We start from the raw sequence: 19,554 nt of genomic DNA on the forward strand, positions 1-19,554 counted from the left end.
GTATCTGATATTCCCAGCAGCTGGGAGATAGGTACATAGGTCCTGAAAAGCAGATCTGGGAGGTGTGTCATAGGGTATACTACAGATGGCATTGTGCTTCTACTCTCTCGGTGGTATCTTCTCCTTCAGTCTTGGGAAACTTACTTTCTTCTTACTCATTTGTCTGCATTTAAACCTCACACCTTACTTTGTCTTCTTTCTCTACCCGCAAATGTTTTCTTGTGTCAGAGGCAAAGTTTTAACTTGCTCCTAGATATGGCTTGGAATAAAATTCATGTTTACTCTTAGTTAAACAAAAAATTCTTCTTAGATGTAATCCCTACTCCCAAGGCACACACACACATGCAGTCATGCACACACACACACACATTTTGATATACTGCAGAAAGGCTTAACAAATTTTGGTTCGTTCCAAGCAACTTGCCTTAGAATGCATGCTCTGTTTTTGCTTTTTCTGGACTTGAGACTGAATCCCATGCAGTCCTCACGACTCCATCTTTCCTGTCATCTGGAGACCAGAAATAACTAAAAAATTTTGCATGTGGCATGCAAACTGGAGAATAAGAAATCCCTCATTTATTAACATCCTTTTGATCTTCATAAAATGTTCTTGTCTCTCAGCTTACGCGGGCCTCTCACTGTTGTGGCCTCTCCCGTTGCGGAGCACAGGCTCCAGACGCGCAGGCTCAGCGGCCATGGCTCACGGGCCCAGCCGCTCCGCGGCATGTGGGATCTTCCCGGACTGGGGTAGGAACCCGTGTCCCCTGCATTGGCAGGCGGACTCTCAACTACTGCGCCACCAGGGAAGCCCCTACATTATATTTTGAACTAAGTCTTCAAAATATGGTGTGTATTTTATATGTACGGCACATCTCAATTCAGACTAGGCATGTCTGAATTGTTCAACAGCCACTGGAGCCTCTTGGCTATCATAGTGGACAGCCAGATCTTGATATTCAACTCCTTGATATTCATTCCATCCTTACAGCCCCCTCATCATAATTTCTTTTACAGTTAGCTCAAAAAGCATATAGCATTCCCTCTCCCAAAGACAAAGTGCTCATGCACAAGCTGTTCATGTTTGCTCATAAAGAAAAGGAGGTATGGAGAAGCTAGAAGAAATCATTCTCTTCCTAAAAGTGCTTCATATTGATTATTTTCTTTTTACATTTCCCTCCCATTCTGACAGAAAAATCTGTATTGGACTGAACATTTTCCTCTTCTCTCCTGTTTTTACTTCAGTGTGTTTAGATTTTTTTTTTCAATCACTACCTTAGATTTTTTTTTTTACTACCTTAGATTTTTAAGATCCATGAAGTTTGTAGTAAAAACTGAAGTTAGAATCTTTTTTTAAAATTGAATTTAAAGCCACCTAAATTAACATTATAATGGATTTTAGCACTCAATCCTATATGTACTTACATAAAAAAAACAGCAATTTCTTTGCCCATGTATTGCATTTTATAAAACCTGATGACGTTACAAGAATGTAAAATTACAGGCCAATTTCTTTCATAAACAGAGATAAAAACAAAACCTAAACAACGTATGAGCAAAAACAAATCCAGTATTGCATATGAAGAATAACAGTGGTTTATTCCAGAAATCTGTGTTAGATTTAAAAATGGAAATAAATCAATGTATTCCAAGAACAGAATAAAAATGACGTGTGATTATCTTAATAATTACAGTGACAATATATGTTGAAATTCAACTTTCCACTCAGTACAAAAACTGACATCAAATTAATAGAAGAGAATTTCCTAAATTTGATTCCATACATCAACAAAGAAAAATCTCCACCAAATGCCATGCTTAATGGTAAAATGTTGAGGGAACAGTTCTGAGCTTTCTGAGATGCTCTTCCCAGGTTATAATCTTCAAATTTGGCTCGAATAAAATTTTCCAATTCTTTCTTTTAAAAAAAAAAAGGGGAAAAATGTTGACAGCTACCCCTCACCCATCTCAAGATCTGTAATTAATCTGTCAAGGATGTTCACTGTTACCGCTGGGTTACTCAGCTCTAGCACTGAGTAAATGTTCAACAGGAAAGGAGTGAGAACACAGGAAAATCGGAGGTAAGAAAGGAGAAACTGAGATGCAGAAGAGCCTTGGAGTAGAGGGTACGGCTCAGGTGGTGGGAACAGCAGAAAGTTCAAGAGCTTGGGCGGCGCAGGGTCATCGGGACTACACAGTTGCAAGGATTAAAATATGGACATAGGGTGGTAGGAAAGTAATACTTAGAGAAGGTGTAGATGGGGAAGCCGTGGTTGGTGACATTGTAAAAGGAGACCGTGCCAGCCTCATAGTCTAAGAACACCCCAATTCGGCGAGGGGGCACCATCATGGAGAGGAGCAAGGAGGTGGACGATTCCTCGTAGGCTCTGTATTCGTGCTTATGATGTAACCCAATCACCCAGTATCCACTTTGAGGCTGGTATCGGGAGTAAACATTCCGATTGTTCGCAAACTGGTTGAAAGAGAACGTAGGTCCCATTGAATCACTGCACACCCCCAGGATCCAGTCAGTCTTCTTGGCCACGTCTACCTCCCAGTAATGCTTTCCTGAGGAGAAGTGCCGAGAGCCCAGGACACCACAGCCATAATGCTCTTCCAGATGAGACCCAGACAGCTGAGTGCCCACAAATCTCACCTGCCTCCGGTTCTTAGACAGAATGAGATTTAAATTAGCCGTGTGTGGATTCAGAGTCACATCCTCTGTGGGAGAAAGGTACAGCATCAGCAGATGAGAATGGGTATGTGGGTCTTATGACTCTGAGAAGAGGAAGCGAGGATATGGGTGGGAGGAATTGGAGCTAGGTGGTGGGGGGCTGGGTGGAAACAGCAACACCTCATACCTGAGAGTGTGTGTGTGGGTATGTTTGGCAAGGATAAGAACATGTCAGCTCAAAGAGGCCACAGTTTCTACTTACCCCAGTAGCTCTGGACATCTGTCAGCTCTGTAATGATAAAGAGTCAATCACATTATATAGAACCATCAGTCTCAGGTCTGCTGTCTCTCCCTTACCTGGCTGAGAGGTGTGGAAGGGAATTCTATAAGGATGTGAACCGGCCATTTCATTCCCCCTTCAGTATGACCTGCATCTTCTTCAGCACATTGTGTCCCTCCCTCTTTGATCTCTTTCTCTGACACTATTCCCAAATACCAACCCTACCCTTCATTCTTTTTATTTCCTCTACTACCATGATCCCTCATCTAAACGCTGTTCCCTGAAACTCCTCACCTCTAAACACTCGCAGCATCTTTTTCAGATCTGGGGCTCGAAACATACTCTTCAGCTTGGTGGGGAGAGCTTCTGGCTTCTTCAGGGTCCAGAGCTCACTCCTAGAGAGAACAGACATGAATCTTCAACACTGCTAACTTTGGGTGTCTCTAACACCTGTCTCCTTCATCTCCCAGGCCCACTGATGAACTTCAACACTCTTCCTTGAAGAAAATTAGCATCATTCTGCAAAGACCTCTGGCATAGGAGCCAGAAGAACTGGACTAAAAACTAGCTTCTCACCATCTGTGTACACACTGGTAAGATTTTCATTCTTTTTTTATTGGCTGTGTAGTATCTCTCTCTCTCTCTCTGTCTCTCTCTTTTATATATATATATATATATATATATATATATATATATATATATATATACCCCACATCTTCTTTATCTATTCATCTGTTGAGGGGCACTTAGGTCGCTTCCACATCTTGGCTATCATAAATAGTGCTGCGATGAATACTGGGGTGAATATATCTTTTGTACAGAACAGGGAATATAGCCAATATTTTATAATAACTTTAAATGGAGTATAATCTATAAAAGTATTGAATCACTATGTTGTACATCTGAAACTAATATACTTTTGCAAATCAACTATATATACATCAATTTAAAAAAAAGTTGAGAGGATTTATCCCGCAAAGCCTCATTTTTGTTCCTTTGTTTGGTTTGTTGTTGTTTTGTAAAATACAATAATTTTCCCTTCTTTCTCTGCATCCTAGAGACTGTATAATATTAAATAAAATAATGGCTGGGGAATCCTTTGCTACCTCTAAAAAAGATACAAAATACTTAAAATGTCAGCACCCTCTTAGAGGGCCTACAGGTATCTGTGTTGACAGGCAGGACATCAGGACCTGCTGCTAGGGCTTTCAGAGTATCAGGTGAAGGGCTCCCTTAGAAGAGTCTGTGATTTAGGTCTCAAGGTCTTGCAGAGGCCTAGGGAGAAAGACCTTCAGAACAGCCTCTTAGGATTCTCGGTCTCTGGGAACATTACGCCAGTTGGAGAAAGGAAACGTCCTCACCTCCAAACTGAGAATAAAGACTTCCGAAGGGACAACAGGCTCCATAGGTCATGTGTTCGTGAGGCGCTTCAAGGTACCAGGTATGTGGGCTACTTTAGGGGTCACCTTGATGAAAGGAATTCTAGAGTAGGTGACAGAGAAGAGAACATGTTTTTGTTTCAGGGCCAAAGCCACTCTTTTCAAGACCTCGGGTCTATATTTTTACTGGAATTGAGAAAAATGGAAGACTGAGGAGAACTAGGTAGCAAGGCATGGCCTGTTCCAAAGCCAAGGGGGAAAGGGAAATTTAAGCAGCTGTCCCAAGAGCTGATTTCTGGACCTTGGGAAAAAAAGCAAATGGGAAATTTCCCTCTGATAAAGTATGTGGGCAAAGAAAATCCCTGCGTATTTTGAGGTAGCTATGAGCTACTAGAATCAGGACTGGAAGCAGGTACAGAGGTTTGTGGAAAAGGAGTTCTATCACGAGGTACATGGGGAGTCAGTGATATGGTAATCCTTGATTCTTAAGAACACTACTGTTCCAATTTGTGACCTTCTGCCACTCAAATTCTCCTACCATTGAAACCAAGTCATTCCCTTTACTTTGGGGGACCCCAAATTCTCACGAAAAGCCACTCAAGACACCACAGTCCTAAATCTTCCCTGCTTTGTGATTTTTTTTTCCTTTCCCACTGACCACAAGATAACTCTATGGGTACAGGAGTCTTTTGTCAACCCAAGGGAACCACGTCATGTTCTACACATACCTTTTCGCGACATCACTCACATCCTAGGAAAGAAAGAGACAGGTTAAGTCAAGGGTAATAGGACTTGTCCTCTACTACAGCCTCATCCATGTCCCTCATCCCATTCTCACCACCCCATGATGACAGAGGTAGAGATGATCCAATATGGAGGCCACAAAGTAAAGATAAGAGCTGAAAGCAGACTCTCCCTGAGACCCTATGTAGGGATGTCAGGAAATGATTCAATTCATTCATTAGTACCTTTATTTTTACAACAGAGTGTGTGTGTGTGTGTGTGTGTGTGTGTGTGTGTGTGTGTGTGGTGTTATATATGTACCTCATCTTTTATTTGCCAGGCACTGTGCCTGCTTCTAGATGCTCTCACATGACTAAGTCCTGATTTCTGTCCTCGAGATGCTCACATTCTGGTTGCTGAGGACACAAGGGCCATAAAATGTGGTTGTTTCTCAAATTCCACCTCCCCTAACCCTCTATGCTACCTTTTCTGACTTTGTGTATTTTTCTTGATTTCAACACACACATGTGTTGATGATTCCTAAATCTGTACTTCTGCTTACATCTCTTTTATATACCCCTCACATAAGCCACGGGCACCACAAATTCAAGATATCTGAAAGAAAACTTACCTTTCCTGCAACCATGAGGTCTCTTCTGTTATCTTCCATCTTCCTCAATGATCCCAGCATCCAGTCACCAAATGTAGACAAAGTACTGTCCTAAAAACTACCTGACATTCCATCTTAGACCAAGCCAGTGCATTTCACACCCTTACTGCTCTTTATCATCATCACTGCCACTGCCTGCCTCATTTGAGTAGAATTGTCTCATGGCCTCCGAATTGGTCTTCCTAACTTCTGCTCTATACACCTCAATGCAGCAGAAGGAAAGGCCAATGGTTTGATCTATGTAACATAGGAATAACTACTTTCATGGTATTGGAGCTATTTTTGGTTGTATTTGACAAAAACACAACTCAAACTGGCTTGCATATGTAAAGTGGTAGAGGTGGATCCAGGATTGTATCAATTTTAAGGCATACTTGTAATAAGGAACTCAAATGATCAAATCAGGGTGATACTTCATGCCTCTTCCTCTTAGCTTTACTCTCAGGGTTCACATTTTGAAACTGGAAAGCTGCAGGCTTGCATCCAGCTGTCAAATCTTAATGGGTAACCATGTCAAACAAACATGGAAAAGAGAAGGAGGAAGTGTCTGTGATGGGCAAGTTCTGGAAAAATTGACTGTGAGATAACACTCTAGTTAAAATGACCATTGGGCAGTCATACTAACTAGTGGGTACAAGAGTCTAGACAGGTGCCTGGACTAGCTATTATATAAATTGATGATCCATTTGCACTTACGAAGCAATTTTTCCAGTTTGAAGAGACTTGTAAAGGGGCTAGAACAAGTGGGGGAAGGAGCAAGCATTAAGGCAACCCAACATCAAAGATGAAGAAAAAAGCAAGAAGAATAAACTGAAGTTGTGAAACCAGAAGCAGTGAATGAGGAAAATCTCCAACAGGTGGAAAATAACTACCCCATGACCCCAATACTAGGGCCCAAGTATAAGTAAAGAAATTATTATTCCACCAGGAAAGGGAGCAAGAGGAAAGCAAGAAAGCAAACAGAAAATAAGGAAGAGCCTGAAGGTTCCAGAATGTCACAAGGTACATCCTGCTTCAACTTAATAGTCACACTATTCACTCTATGAAGCCAACAGCTGCTCAGATTTCAACCTCAGTTCAAATCTCTCCATCAAATCTCTTTGGATTTGACAGCTTGCACCCACCCAATCCACATACACACACAGACCAGAGCTCATTGTCTGTGCCTCAAAAATCCTGTTCAAACTTCTATTACAACATGTTCAATGATTCTGCCCTAGAGAAGAAAGTGAAGCAAAGAAGGACTGGTAATTACATAAAAATTCTCTAAGTACTTGAGTTTGGTATGTGTTTGCCTGTGACTAAGCTGAGTGAAAAGCACCTGACCAATCCCAACACGGCATCAGAGACAACGGGTACCTAATGGCCAGTGATTCTCAACAGGGGGAGGGAGGATAAGTTCTCCCCAGGGTCATTTGGCAATGTCTGGAGGGTTTTTTTGTTGTCACAGCTAGTTGGATGCTACTGGCATCTAGAGGGTAGAGGCCAGGGATGCTGCTGAACATCCTACAATGCACAGGGCAGCCCCTCACAGCACAGAATCTTCTAGCCCAAAAGGTCAATAGTACCAAGATTGAGAAATGCTGCAGTAAAACATCACTCGATCTTTTACATTGTATCAAATGAACTTTTGGACTATCCTTTATACATAAGAAATAAAAATGAGACATTCCTTTAGCATTTGTACTTTTAATTATCCTATGCTTTATCCATGAACTTTGAACTGTTTAATAGGGAAGAGGCACTACAGGGTCAAAGGAAATTTTTTTCCTTCCCCCACCAAGATAAGGAGTCCCACATCAGAAAGGAAGGAAAGTTAGTCTCTCTTTGCCTTGACTGTCAGACCTTGGGCTCCTTTGCGATTCCTACCTGCAGCAGCTCCGTTGTTGACCCCTGACACCGGCGCTCCAGGTCTGAGATGAGCTCTCTCAGGGACTGGCTCTGCTGCATCAGCTCACCCTCAGCTTCTGCGATGATGTTCAGCCCCTTCCTCTCCTCCTCCTCCAGCTTCTTCAGCTGCCGCTGCTCCTCTCTGTCCAGGATGCTCCTCAACTGATCAAACTGCTTCTGGATCCTGTGTCTCTCAGGTTCCATCTGATTCTTCGGGAACATGGAAGAGAAAGAGGTTGCTAGTCTGTTGAGCTGAGGGTCTCCTGTATAAGAGGTTGGGGAGGCAGGCTCTATACTGCTTTCCTGGCAGGTCTCACTGGGGGGGAATGAGCAAATGGGGGAGTAAGTCCTGCAGAACCTGCTCTCTTCTCCTATTCTCCCTTCAGCTCTTCTCAGACCATTGGCCCCAGGCTGTCTTATCTAGGCTTCTGAGATAGAGACTTTGATTCCTAGGTGGGATTTAGATTCCAAGCAGCCTCTCTGGCCTCTCAGGACTCACCATCAGCCTCCCCTTCCAGTTTTCGATATTGAGAGTGGCCTGTGCATGACCTATTTTTCCAAATTTCAGAGCTCGAAACTATAGAACAAGGTCCAGAATCAGGAATTAAGGGCTGCCAATGGCCATGGTTCCTCTCCCATGATTGTCTTCAAAAACCTAGATTCCCTTTGATATGTTCGTTTTCTAACTCCCCCTTCTCTCTCCCTGGCTCTGCACCAAGAACAATACCCTTGTTTGGAAGGGTTGCAGTGAAGGACAGGCAAAGGGAAGCTCTTCTAGCTAAATCAGGGAACAGACAGAACTAGGTCCCCTTTGCCCTCGGCTCCCACATCCTGCCCTGATTCCTGTCACAGGACACCTTTAGAAGAATCTCTCTTACCTTCCAGGATGCCCTCTTCTCTCTGATAACAGCTGTTAGTTTCTCAGCTTCCTGCTGCTCTTGCCTCAGCTTCTTCAGAGACTCCTGGAACTTCTCCTGGAAGAAACACATCAAGTCAAGCAGGATCAAGTGTCAAATTGTTTCAGTGTGGAGACATGGAATGAATGGGGGAGAGATTATTATGCTGACCTCAGGAGATGCCTGTCCCGGAATGAAAAACTGAGAAGGTCAAAGTTATCTTTTATAAACAGGGGATAGAAACCACTGGGAATAGGCTGATTCTCTTTTCTCCAGGGGAAAGAACCTGACCATGAACCACTTTAAGTCCTTTACTCTCACTGCCAACATATCCCCTGAACTCAACCTGCCCTGCCCGCTACTGGCCCCGAGCAGCATCCTCCACTCATTCAGAACCAATCATGAGCAGCGAGAAAGAGCTACATCTCTGCTCTTGGCCAGAGGGGCTTTTTCTAGGTTCATCCTCTACATAAATAGGTGGACTACAAAGAAATTAGATTAGAGCATAAAGAAAAGTTAATAATCTACCAAGGAGTCTGTTCCCACCTGCCTTCCCTCCATCTGGGCTCCCACCTGGTACTCCTGGGCCACCTCTTCCATGAGGAACGTGTGGTGACCACGGTGCTCCTGGGACCTCTCGCACAGCCAGCAAATGAGCTTCCCATCCTCCTTACAGAAGAGCTGGAGTTTCTCTCCATGGTGTGCACAAAGAACCACCTTCAGCTGCTTCCCCAAGCCCAACACCACCTCCCTGAGCCTGTCCGCTATGTTGGCCAGGTGCCGATTGGGTCGCAGGTTCCCAGGCTGGTAGCTGGTCTGGCACACAGGACAGCTGCTCTCTTCTTCTTGGCCAATACCCAACTCCTTGCTATCCCCCGTGATGCAGGCTTGGCAGAAGCTGTGTCCACAGTCTATGCTCAGGGGTTCTGTCAGGAGCTCCAGGCAGATGGGGCAGGTCACTTCGTCCTGGATGTCCACCAGGACTGCTGAAGTCATTGTAGCCACTCTCCTGGCTCCTGCCTGCCCAGCCCTGACTTCTAAGGTGTTTCTTGTGTATAGAATCCTGGGTAGATGGCCAAAAAAAAAGGGTTCAGGGTAAGAAATGAGGCAGACAAAGGCAGGCTGACTGTTCTGGATAAACAGGTCAAGCACCTGGGGTAACAAGAGCTTCTCATTCTAACTTCAAGCATGTTCTTTGCCCCTGCTCACATTAGACAGCAATTTGCACTCTCATTAGAGCAATGATCACGGTTTCCTTTTACTCCTACTGGATGAAGGGACAATGATGTGCTGGAGAGAAGTGGCCTTGGGTAGGGCACTGTCTGTTTAACCTTTTCTCAGCCCACCAAAACACATCCTCAATGTCCAAAGCACCAGACATGCTGCTGCCTCAGGGTTTTTGCACTTGCTGTTCCTGCTGCAAGGAAGCCCCTTCACCCTGGTATCTGCATGGCTCTCTGACTTCATTCAACTCTCTCCTTACCTGTTTTATCCGAAGAGTTTGCTCTGTCAAGCCTAGCTAAGGCGTGGCCACCCACACCATCACTCTCAGTAGACTTACCTGCTTGATTTTCTTTCTCACCACCTAATATGGATCTTTAATTGTTTGAATATTCCCACTGGAATATAAGCTCCATGAGATCAGAGACTGCTTTTGTTCATTATTGAACTAGCTCAGTGTCCAACACACAGGTCCTCAACTTTTGATGAAGAAAACTCTAGAACCTCCTCATCCCTCCATAGATGTTTAGACCTTTCTCATGAGCTCCTTCACCTGTCTTTCACATGGTGCTGGCATTGCTCTCCAGGATCTAATCTCCAAGATCAAAAGTATCATTTATTGTGACGACACGTCTACCTTCTAACAGCTCTTTACAGAGCCCATCTCTCATGGTCACCTTCCCCAAAAAACCCAAAGAAACAAAAATGACCACAATAAGGTGATGTTATATCTTTACAATTAACACTTGTATAACCAGTTGTGATTTAGAAATCATATTCCCCTGTTTTCTTTATCTCTCATAGGAAAACTCTGAATTAATAAGAGTATTTTTAGCCTCTTGATAAAGAAATAGAGACGTAAGTGACTTTATAAAATCACACATCTTATAAAATCATAGATGTGTTCTAATAAGAACCTGCTGTATAAAAAATAAATAAAATAAAATTCAAAAATTAAAAAAAAATTATGCTTCGAGGTAGGGTCAGTATACCCATTTTATAGGTAAAGAAACCTGGACATGGAGGTTGAATCAGCTCTACTGTGAACTGAGAGTGAAAGGGGTTGCCCAAAGAAAACCAAGAGACTTGTGAGAAGAGAAGGGACAGTGGGCAGGTGAAACAGTGGATGTTTGCTATGTCTACTAGTTGTCCCTCAGCTACCGCCCCTGATTCATTCTGTCTGGTATTATGGTTAGGTGTTTTCATGTGTATCTACCCTCAGATTGAGAGCCCCTGAGAACTATGTATCTGGACTATTTGTTATCATTGTATCTCCTGGAGGACCCAGGACAATCCTCCGAATATAGTATATGCTCAATAAATGTTTCTTGACATTATTGTTTCATTAAACTAGTTTAAACCAGAAAAAAAAAAATGTAGAGTTGGCAAAACCTATCATGTCCAGAGTCCTAGTTCAAAGCTCTGTCCTCAAACCTCATAACTTTAACCAAAGACGGTGGTGAAGGTGGTCAAAGTCAGGCACAGACCTGGTGCTTTGGGAGAAGAGATTTCACCAGGCCTGTCCAAAACTCTGTGCCTGTGTGTGGGGGACAGAGGGGACAGGTGGGAGAGTCGACGCCACATATGTTCTAGCGAGAGTTCACAGAAAAACGACCTGAGGCAGTGGTATGCTGGTGGAATGGTCGGGACAAAGAGGTCTTATAGCATTTGGGGAAAGTATTTCAGAATCGCTAATAGGAGAAAAGTATAAAAATGGAGGAAAAAGAGGAATGAAGTATCAACACATGTTATAACAAGATTGAGCCTTGAAAACATTATGCTAAGTGAGTGAAGTCAGATACAAAAGATTACACACTGTATAACTCCATTTACAGGAAATATCTAGAGTAGGCAAACCTATAGACGTGGAAAGTAGATGAGTGGTTGTCAAGAGTTGGTGGGAGAGGGAATGGGAAATAACTGCTAATGAGTCTGGGGTCTCTTTTGGGGGTGATGAAAATATTCTGGAATAAGATAGTGGTGCTAGTTGAAAAACTTTGTGATTTTTCCAAAACAATGAATTGTATACCTTTAAAGGATGAATTTTATGGTCTGTGAACTATATCTCAATTTAAAAAAAATTGTATGAGAGGAAAATAAGAGGGAGAAGCTATCTTGTGACTTCTGGTTCAGAGCTGTCCCAACCCCACAGCTTTTACACAAGGCATGCTGTGGGAGAGGATCTAAGAGTCAAGCACAGTGCTATAGTTGGTATGGGGAGATAACGGTGAATGAAATATATACTCTACGAGGAGGTGTACCATTCAGACTTCGAGCAAGAAACACATCCATTTTTGAACACATAGCAAAGACAATCATCATTAATGCAAGCAAGTATATATGCATGCAGATATTTGTTTCAAGGAACAGTGGAAGGTAGAAAATAATCAGAGACCATCTTCTGATCGCTTTTTATGTGAGGTAATGGCTGAACTCTTTACAGGTAGTATATTGATGTAATCCAATCCCACAATAACTCTATAAGATACATTTAATAACACCTATTTTACAAATGTGAAAAGTGAACTTCTTAAAAAGGTATTCAATTACCAAAGGTCTCAGAATGAATAAGTGACAAAGTAAAGGTTATAATCTAGTTTTATGCAAACCTCAGGTTGTTGTCTGGTCCTTAAAGGAAGAGAATGTTTCCTTTATGCCCCCCCACCCCCAACCTGCAAGGGTGCTCAGGTCACAAAGTGGCTCAGCTTTTTTCTACCCACCTCCTGACTGGTGCTTGTCTCATTTTTTGGGCTGCATTGATTCAGCATAATAGTCTCCTTCTTCCTGGCATTTGAAGGCATCCTACAGCTCTTCCTAAGCTATGTGTAGGCTCCTTCTCCAGCCCTGTTCTGCTTCATTCCTGGTGGCACATCCCCAGGACTCAGGCTGCTTCCCTTGCCCTGGCAGGGTGAGGTGAGAAGAGAAGGCACTGACACTGGAGTAACACAGACACAGGTCTGAATCCTGAATTTATCTGTCTCTAGTTCTGGAACACTGGGGTAATTCCTGATCTGAGATGTGGTTTAATGTTTTGTGTATTGCTGATAACAAGTCCTCCCTTATAGCACGCTTGTGATAAATTATCTGAGCCAATGTATAGAAAAGTCTCAATAAAAACTAGTTGTCACTACATTTATACTGTCATTGCTCTTCAATCCTTCAGTGCTCTGCCCTCTTACCATGAGGAAAAGAGCCTCTTCAGTATTTTTACCAGAAATAGGGATAGAGCAGAGTCTGGTGGATGAATAGCTCTATATAAATATCTGTATAAGAATGAATGCATCACTTTCTCACCCCCTTTCATATCTTCTTCCTTGTTTTGGACCTAGGAGAAAAATCCACTACCTCAATTCATAACAAGATTTAATAAGATGGCATTTAAGGACAATGTGAGAATGCTGGACCTTACCCAGTAGTTTCTGTGTGCCTGGCATAAATAAGGGTCAGTTAAGAAAGCTAGTAGCTTCTCTGACAAGACAACTAAAGATGCTGGAACTAACCCTAACTTTATTTTTTGTCTGGGCTGAATTAATATGTATGTCCCCACTGAAAAACATCTTATTCTCATTCTTGAAAGTTTTCAGTCATTAAATTATATTACTGTTGTCTTAAATCACATAATTTTTTTCTGAATTTTATTTTATTTACTTTTTATACAGAAGGTTCTTAATAGTTATCTATTTTATACATATTAGTGTATATACGTCAGTCTTAAATCACATAATTTTTTAAAGACATTTAAGATTACTTATTTATTTATTTTTACTATTCCAGCATTGAATTACTCATTGGAAGCCATATGCTCCGTTTGCCTAGCTGGAGTCTGGTTTGGGCCACCAAAGAAGAGCCAGCTGACAAATGCACTGCCTAGCTGGAGGCACACTACCCCTGACCCCAGCTGTGACCCTTGTGTACAGGATAGGCCACAGGGTGACTGAGAGCAGATATAATTCCACAGTGTTTCTTTGTCTGGCTCCCTCTGCAAAGGCAGATGTACAGTGATGTACAGCTTGGTCAGTGTGGGCATAATTAAAGAACACAAGGTCTGTCAGCTAGGCAGCAGTAGGGAAGGGATGGGGTTAAACGAAGGTGTGCTTTGTTTCGCAGAAACTAACCACTAAGTGGCATAAAGTTCCAAACACCAGATGTTTCAAAAAGGTTACAGTGCATTCCAATCAACAAGCTGTCACAGTATAAGCAAACAACCAAGCACTTGCTTGCTTGCAGTTTTTGGCAACCTAGAGAAACCCGTACTACATGGAAGATCATGCCTGCCCCTGCATGAACACGCACGTATCCCAGACATAAAACTTCCCTGATCCAGCTGTTCGGAAAGACAGTACTTTGAGAGCTATCTCCCTGTCTCCTTACTGGTCACAAGTAAGAAATGCTTCTACTTTAATCAAAAGTACTTGGTGTGTCCATTGGCTATGCACCCCATATGGTCCATACTGGACCATTGAGTCTCGTAACAGGTCCTGTAACTGTCACCAATTTTCCCCTCCTCAGTGCGTGGTAGGATAAAAAATATCACATTGCCTCTCAGTAACAAGAAGCCCTTACAGGAGAAAGGGCCTGAGAAAGTGTCCCAGACTAAGAAAACAGTCTGTGAGATACAGCATAGATGAGCAGGGTGAGTATAGGGCATTGCTGGGGATCGAGTGAGCTGAAAACATGACCTCAATGAATATTACCAACCAAGAAAATGGATGTACTGATATATACAACAAAGTAAATCTCAAAAGCACTACGCAAAGTGAAAGAAGCTAGACAGCAAGGATAAGCTGCTGTGTGATTCCATTTATATGAAATACTAAAAAAGCCAGAACATTACTATTTGAGATCAGATTAGTGGATACCAGGGCCCAGGGCTGTGAGAAGGGGATGAATTGCAAAGGGACACAAAAAAATTTGGGGGGTGACAGAAATCGCCTATATATATCATGACTGTGTTGTTTGGACAACTATATACAAGTCAAAACTCAGAGTTGTATGCTTAAAATTGCTAACTTATTAAATGTAAATGATAACTCATTAGAGCTAACAAAAACAAAATAGAAGAAATGCAATGAGAAAAACTGAGGCTTGGCTTTTTTGATCTTCTAGGCACAAGTAATAACTGTTGTCAAATATGGTAGCCACAGGTGGCTACTGAGCGCTTGAAATGTGGCTAGTTGGAAATGAGATGTTTTAAGTATAAAACACACATTGGATTTCAAAGATTTGGTAAGAAAAAATAATCTAAAACATTTCATTAATGGATTTTTTACATTGATTACATGTTCTAAATATATTTTGGAAGCATGGAGTTAAATATATTAAAATCAATTTCATCTGTTTCTTCTAACGTTTTAGTAAGGCCCATAGAAAAATTTAAATTATATATGTGGCTCTATTATATTTCTCTATTACTTTTCTATCTAATGCTCTACTTGAGATATTCAAGGCAGAGAAGGAATCTTGAACAGAAAAGATTATGTAAGAGTTGATGTCTCTTGTTAAAGAGTATAAAGTTAAGGCTGGGAAAGGGAACGAGGGGAACAGAGTTGGCTAACATTCAGTTAGAAAGGGTTTGCGTAGCCCTGCCCACATGCCAGCAGGGGCTTGACCACTAGCTACTCCTGATCGCAGCCCAGAGGACACAAGAAAAGCCAACAGAGTCCCTGACTAAGGACACATCTCAAGAGCAGTGTGGGTGGCAGAAAGATAAGTCTGGCTGTGTGAGGAGCGCAGATACCAGACCTTAAGGGGAAGAACCTTGAAGATCAAATTAGCAAATGAAACAGGCCAAATTCACGACTAGGGCCAGTTAAATCAGAAGCAGATGCCAGAAAAAGGCCATGCGGTCTGCTAACTAGCCTCACTGGCGTCCAGTGGAGCTCTTTATGCAGAATCTCTAGACCTCACCGAGACCAATTCAGTATCTGCGCTTTAATAAGATCTCAGGTAATTCCTATGCACATTAAGGCCTCAGAAGCATTGCCTTAAACACAGGAGCCTTCTTCCCAGGTAAATGCAATTTAGGGTGCAAAATAGAAAAGGGGGAGGGTGGGTGGGGGAGGCCAAAGAATGGACTGATATGTAGATCTGAAGCATCTTTTAGAATGAAAGCTCACACAATTCGATATTAAAAGGGCTTTCAGAATAACACTAGTCCAGGCTGGGGCTCAGAATGAATGTTAGAAATAAGATGGGTGGGACTGCCCCCGAACTGGGAGTTCTAGTGAAAACAGGGTAAAAATCTAAACACGTGGCAACTGCATGCATAAATGAGTTGAGATTGTGCTGAAGAAATAATTTTCTTTTGCCCTTTTGCAGGAAGCACTCGATAAATGTTTGAATTGGAACATACTTTAAATTTTTTTTAAAACTTCAAAAAATCACTACCTCATGCATTCAAAATTTATAATGATTCAATAACTTTCCAAATTCTTAAAATATTGTCCTGCACAGGTTTTCTTCTCCCTGAGTGTTAGATAATCCATTAACTGAGTGTCTTTTTTTAGGTTAGATAATAAAATTCTAATCATTTTTTTCTGCATTTGTGATATTCTACTTGTAATTCCTAATCGTTTAAACCCTGCTGTATTTTAACTTGTTGAGATGTCAGAAGGAGTCAGTCTCCTTTATCATAGTGCATTTGTACATATTTTATTCCCTACTCTATTCTTTCAAAAATTGTTTTGATTTTGCATTTTTTAAGGTAGGCATTGAGTTTGTCCATAATAATGACTTAATAATTTTGAGTATTTACTATTTTTTCAGGCACTCTCCTGTGTGTTTAAACTTCTGCCTCACTTAAGCCTCACCAAAACTCTATAATATAAATATTACTCTGTCCATTTTATAGGTGGAAGAGACAAGCTCAAAGAGCTCAAACAAAAGGTGGGGGGTACACAGCCAGCGTCTAAGTGTCAGAGGCAGCGTTTGAACCCAGGCACTCTGTTTGCAGCACCCATGCTCCTAACCACACATTTCTGTCTTCATTGATTGATAGATTAAATGTTGTTGCTAATCTCGCTGAGTTCATTCACAGTGAGGATGAAAAGATAAATTATCTGTATCATGAGCTCCTAAAGGGAAGGGACCCCATTTCTTTTACCGCCCTGTCACTTCAAGTGACAGTAAGTGGCCCAGCCACAGATGGCATACATCTCCAGGTGACCGGCACACGGAGGCTCCAGATGTGAGGCTCCATGTGGTCAAAGCTCCTCTGAGCAAACCAAGGAGTTTTACATAGATTCTGAGCAACTGAGAGCGCTCACTCGTTTGGTCTTTCTTCTTGAACAACCGCGCACGGCCCTGCTACCTAAGGGGAAATGCACAGCTCTCGGGCCAGCCCGGCCTTTGCACAGACTGAATGCGGAAGGCTCGTCTCCCAGCTCCCTCTGGGAGGAGTCAGGGCCTCCCGGGGCGGGGTGGGGTGGGGGTGGGGGGCGGTAGAATAAACGGTGCTCACTTCCTGGAGCAGAAAGGCTGGAGATGGGGGGAAGGGCTGCTGACCTCTGGATCCACACCAGCCGCAGGGTCTGCCATCATTCCCTATCAAAACTTTCAGAGCTGCCTCCCCTACATCCTTCAGCTTCCAGAATCAGGGCTTCATTATCACTATCTTTACACAGGCTACTCCCAGCTCCAAAGGTGCCTCTTCTGTACTCTCTTCCTGAACTTGAGTCAACTCAAAACTGCAGAGGTCTCCCTCGCCCTGCCTCCACCCGCGAACCTCCCAACCAACCTGTAGGGCGCGTCAACCTCTGAGTACTAGTGGGGACAGCGGTGGCTGGCCAGAAAACGGATTTGCTCACCAACCTGGAATCTGTATCTTGGATCAGAGCCGAGGATTTACAGCTGCCGCAGCCTCCACCAAAGCAGAAAGGCGTAAGGGGAAAGGGGCGGGGCGAGGGGGGAGGAGATGCTGCTGATTTGTCCGGCGCGGCATTAGGTCCTGCACTCCAGGGCCCCGTCCAGGGTCAAGAGAGCTGTTCCGCTTACCTGATGAGCTGAAAATTCTGAGGCCTTGGAGAACACCTGAAGGCCAGGGGTGGCACTTGTAAATTGTCTTCACTTTAGCTTTCCGACCTCATGTCAGTGTTGATAACACTGAGAATACACCTGTACCCCATATTAAAATACCAATTAAAATGTCTGAATAAAAAATATCTAAAGTTATATGAGTAAGGAAAAATAACCACTGGCATTATAATGGCATGTCTTGCAAAAAGATTATTAAAAGTTATCAATTTAAAATTATGAATATAATTTAAAATTACATTACAGATATAAGCTTATATCTGTGATTTTAATCTATATAACTGAGAGACTGTAAATGTTTGTTCTTAGGTCCTTATGAATACATGCAAAGCTTATAAAGCCCTGGGAACCTTAACTATAGGGTTTCAATAGCACGGCACCTCTGAGAAAAAAGTAAGGCTAAACTTCCTGCCCCAAGGAAATTGACCTGGTCTGTGAAGGTGAGCTGTGGGAGGAGGGCCTGGACCTCCAAGGGTGTCCAGATGAAAGTCAGGACAGAGGGCTGGGTGACCTAACGTAATATTTTCAGGGTTCATCTATGTCGTATCTTGTATGAGTACTTTGTTCCTTTGATGGTTGATAATACTCCATTGCATGGATTTTCCACATTTTGTTTATCCATTCATCAGTTTTTTAGACATTTGGATTGTTTTTACTTTTTGGCTATTGTGAATAATGTGGCTATGAATTTTCTTGTACAAGTTTTTTTCTAAACATAGGCTTTTTTATTTCTGTTGGGTGTATACCTAAGCATAGAATTGCTGGATCTTGTATTTACTTTTCTGAGGATCTTCCAGGCTATTTTCCAAAGTGATTGTACTGTTTTGCATTCCCACCAACAGTATAAGAAGGGGTCCAATGTCTCCACATCTTTGCCAATACTTGTTATTATATGTTTTTTTTCTATTATAGTCATCTTACTGGGTGTGAAGTGATAGCTCATGTTATTGTAATTTGCATTTGTCTAAGGTGTTTGCCTAAGGTGTTTAATTTGCATTTGCTTAATGGTGTTTATCATCTTTTCATACACTTTACTATCCATTTGCATATCTTTTTTGGGAAAGGTCTATTGGATCCTTTATCCATTTTTTAATTGCGTTATTTGTCTTTTTCTGAGGTCTTTCTATATTCTAGATACAAGTCCTTTATGAATTCTGTGATTTGTAAATATCTTCTCCCATCCTAAGGGTTGTCTGTTCATTTTCTTGATTTCATCCTTTGAGGAACAAGTTTTTAATTGTGATGAAATCCAATCTTTTTGTCACTTCTACTTTTGATGTCATATCTATGAAGGCCTTGCCTGATCCAAAGTCATAAGGATTTACTCCTATTTTTTTTTTTAAAGTTTTATAATTTATAATTTAGCTCTTACACTTAGATCTAGGATCTATTTTAAGTTCGTTTCTACTGTGTGAGATAGAGGGTCAATTTTATTCTTTTGCATGTGGATATCCTGTTGTCTCAGGACCATATTCTTTCCCCATTGAATTGTCTTGACATTGTCAGGAAACCATCATTAAGGAGTTTTGTGTATGTATGTGTGTGTGTGTGTGTGTGTGTGTAAGACAGAGAGAGAGAGAGAGAGAGAGAGAGATGGTAGGGGGCAGATGAGGAATGACATGTTTTGAATGTCTAAATGTTAAGTGAGAAAAGGTCACCTGGCAGCCCTGAGCAAGTTGAAGAGGTCTGGAGCTGACAAAAAATGCCTAAATCCAGGACGAGTACATGGCTAGTTATTGCTTTTAGTATGGAGGAAAAGTTGCTTAACTGAGTATAGATAGAAGAGAATAAAT

The 19,554-nt window shown here is 42.1% G+C and overlaps 2 protein-coding genes across 3 annotated transcripts in view; one reads left to right on the top strand and one right to left on the bottom strand.

The window, feature by feature from the left end:
* The window catches only part of LOC105748487 (olfactory receptor 56A1), a 71,652-nt gene extending 52,607 nt beyond the window's left edge, over window positions 1–19,045 (top strand). Inside the window, 2 exon segments of the mRNA XM_049712849.1 lie at window positions 3,422–3,544; window positions 17,353–19,045. The gene's annotated coding sequence lies outside the window, so the exon portion shown is untranslated.
* On the bottom strand, window positions 1,571–17,602 carry LOC101273301 (tripartite motif-containing protein 6). Of its 2 annotated transcripts, XM_004279261.4 has the most exons (8): window positions 17,540–17,602; window positions 9,083–9,572; window positions 8,492–8,587; window positions 7,593–7,823; window positions 5,059–5,081; window positions 3,246–3,346; window positions 2,934–2,960; window positions 1,571–2,718 (listed from the first exon to the last, which is right to left on the bottom strand). In XM_004279261.4, the coding sequence occupies exons 2-8, from the start codon at window positions 9,503–9,505 to the stop codon at window positions 2,156–2,158; spliced, it is 1,464 nt and encodes a 487-aa protein (XP_004279309.1). In that variant the 5' UTR covers window positions 9,506–9,572; window positions 17,540–17,602; the 3' UTR covers window positions 1,571–2,155. The 2 variants fall into 2 exon arrangements, 1 of the variants encoding a protein (XP_004279309.1); XR_007478589.1 differs by lacking the exons at window positions 1,571–2,718; window positions 2,934–2,960 and adding an exon at window positions 4,313–4,417 and having other exon boundaries at window positions 3,323–3,346.
* Window positions 19,046–19,554: the final 509 nt, after the last annotated feature.

The sequence above is a fragment of the Orcinus orca genome, chromosome 8 (genome assembly GCF_937001465.1).
Source record: "Orcinus orca chromosome 8, mOrcOrc1.1, whole genome shotgun sequence".
Taxonomy (NCBI): domain Eukaryota; kingdom Metazoa; phylum Chordata; class Mammalia; order Artiodactyla; family Delphinidae; genus Orcinus; species Orcinus orca.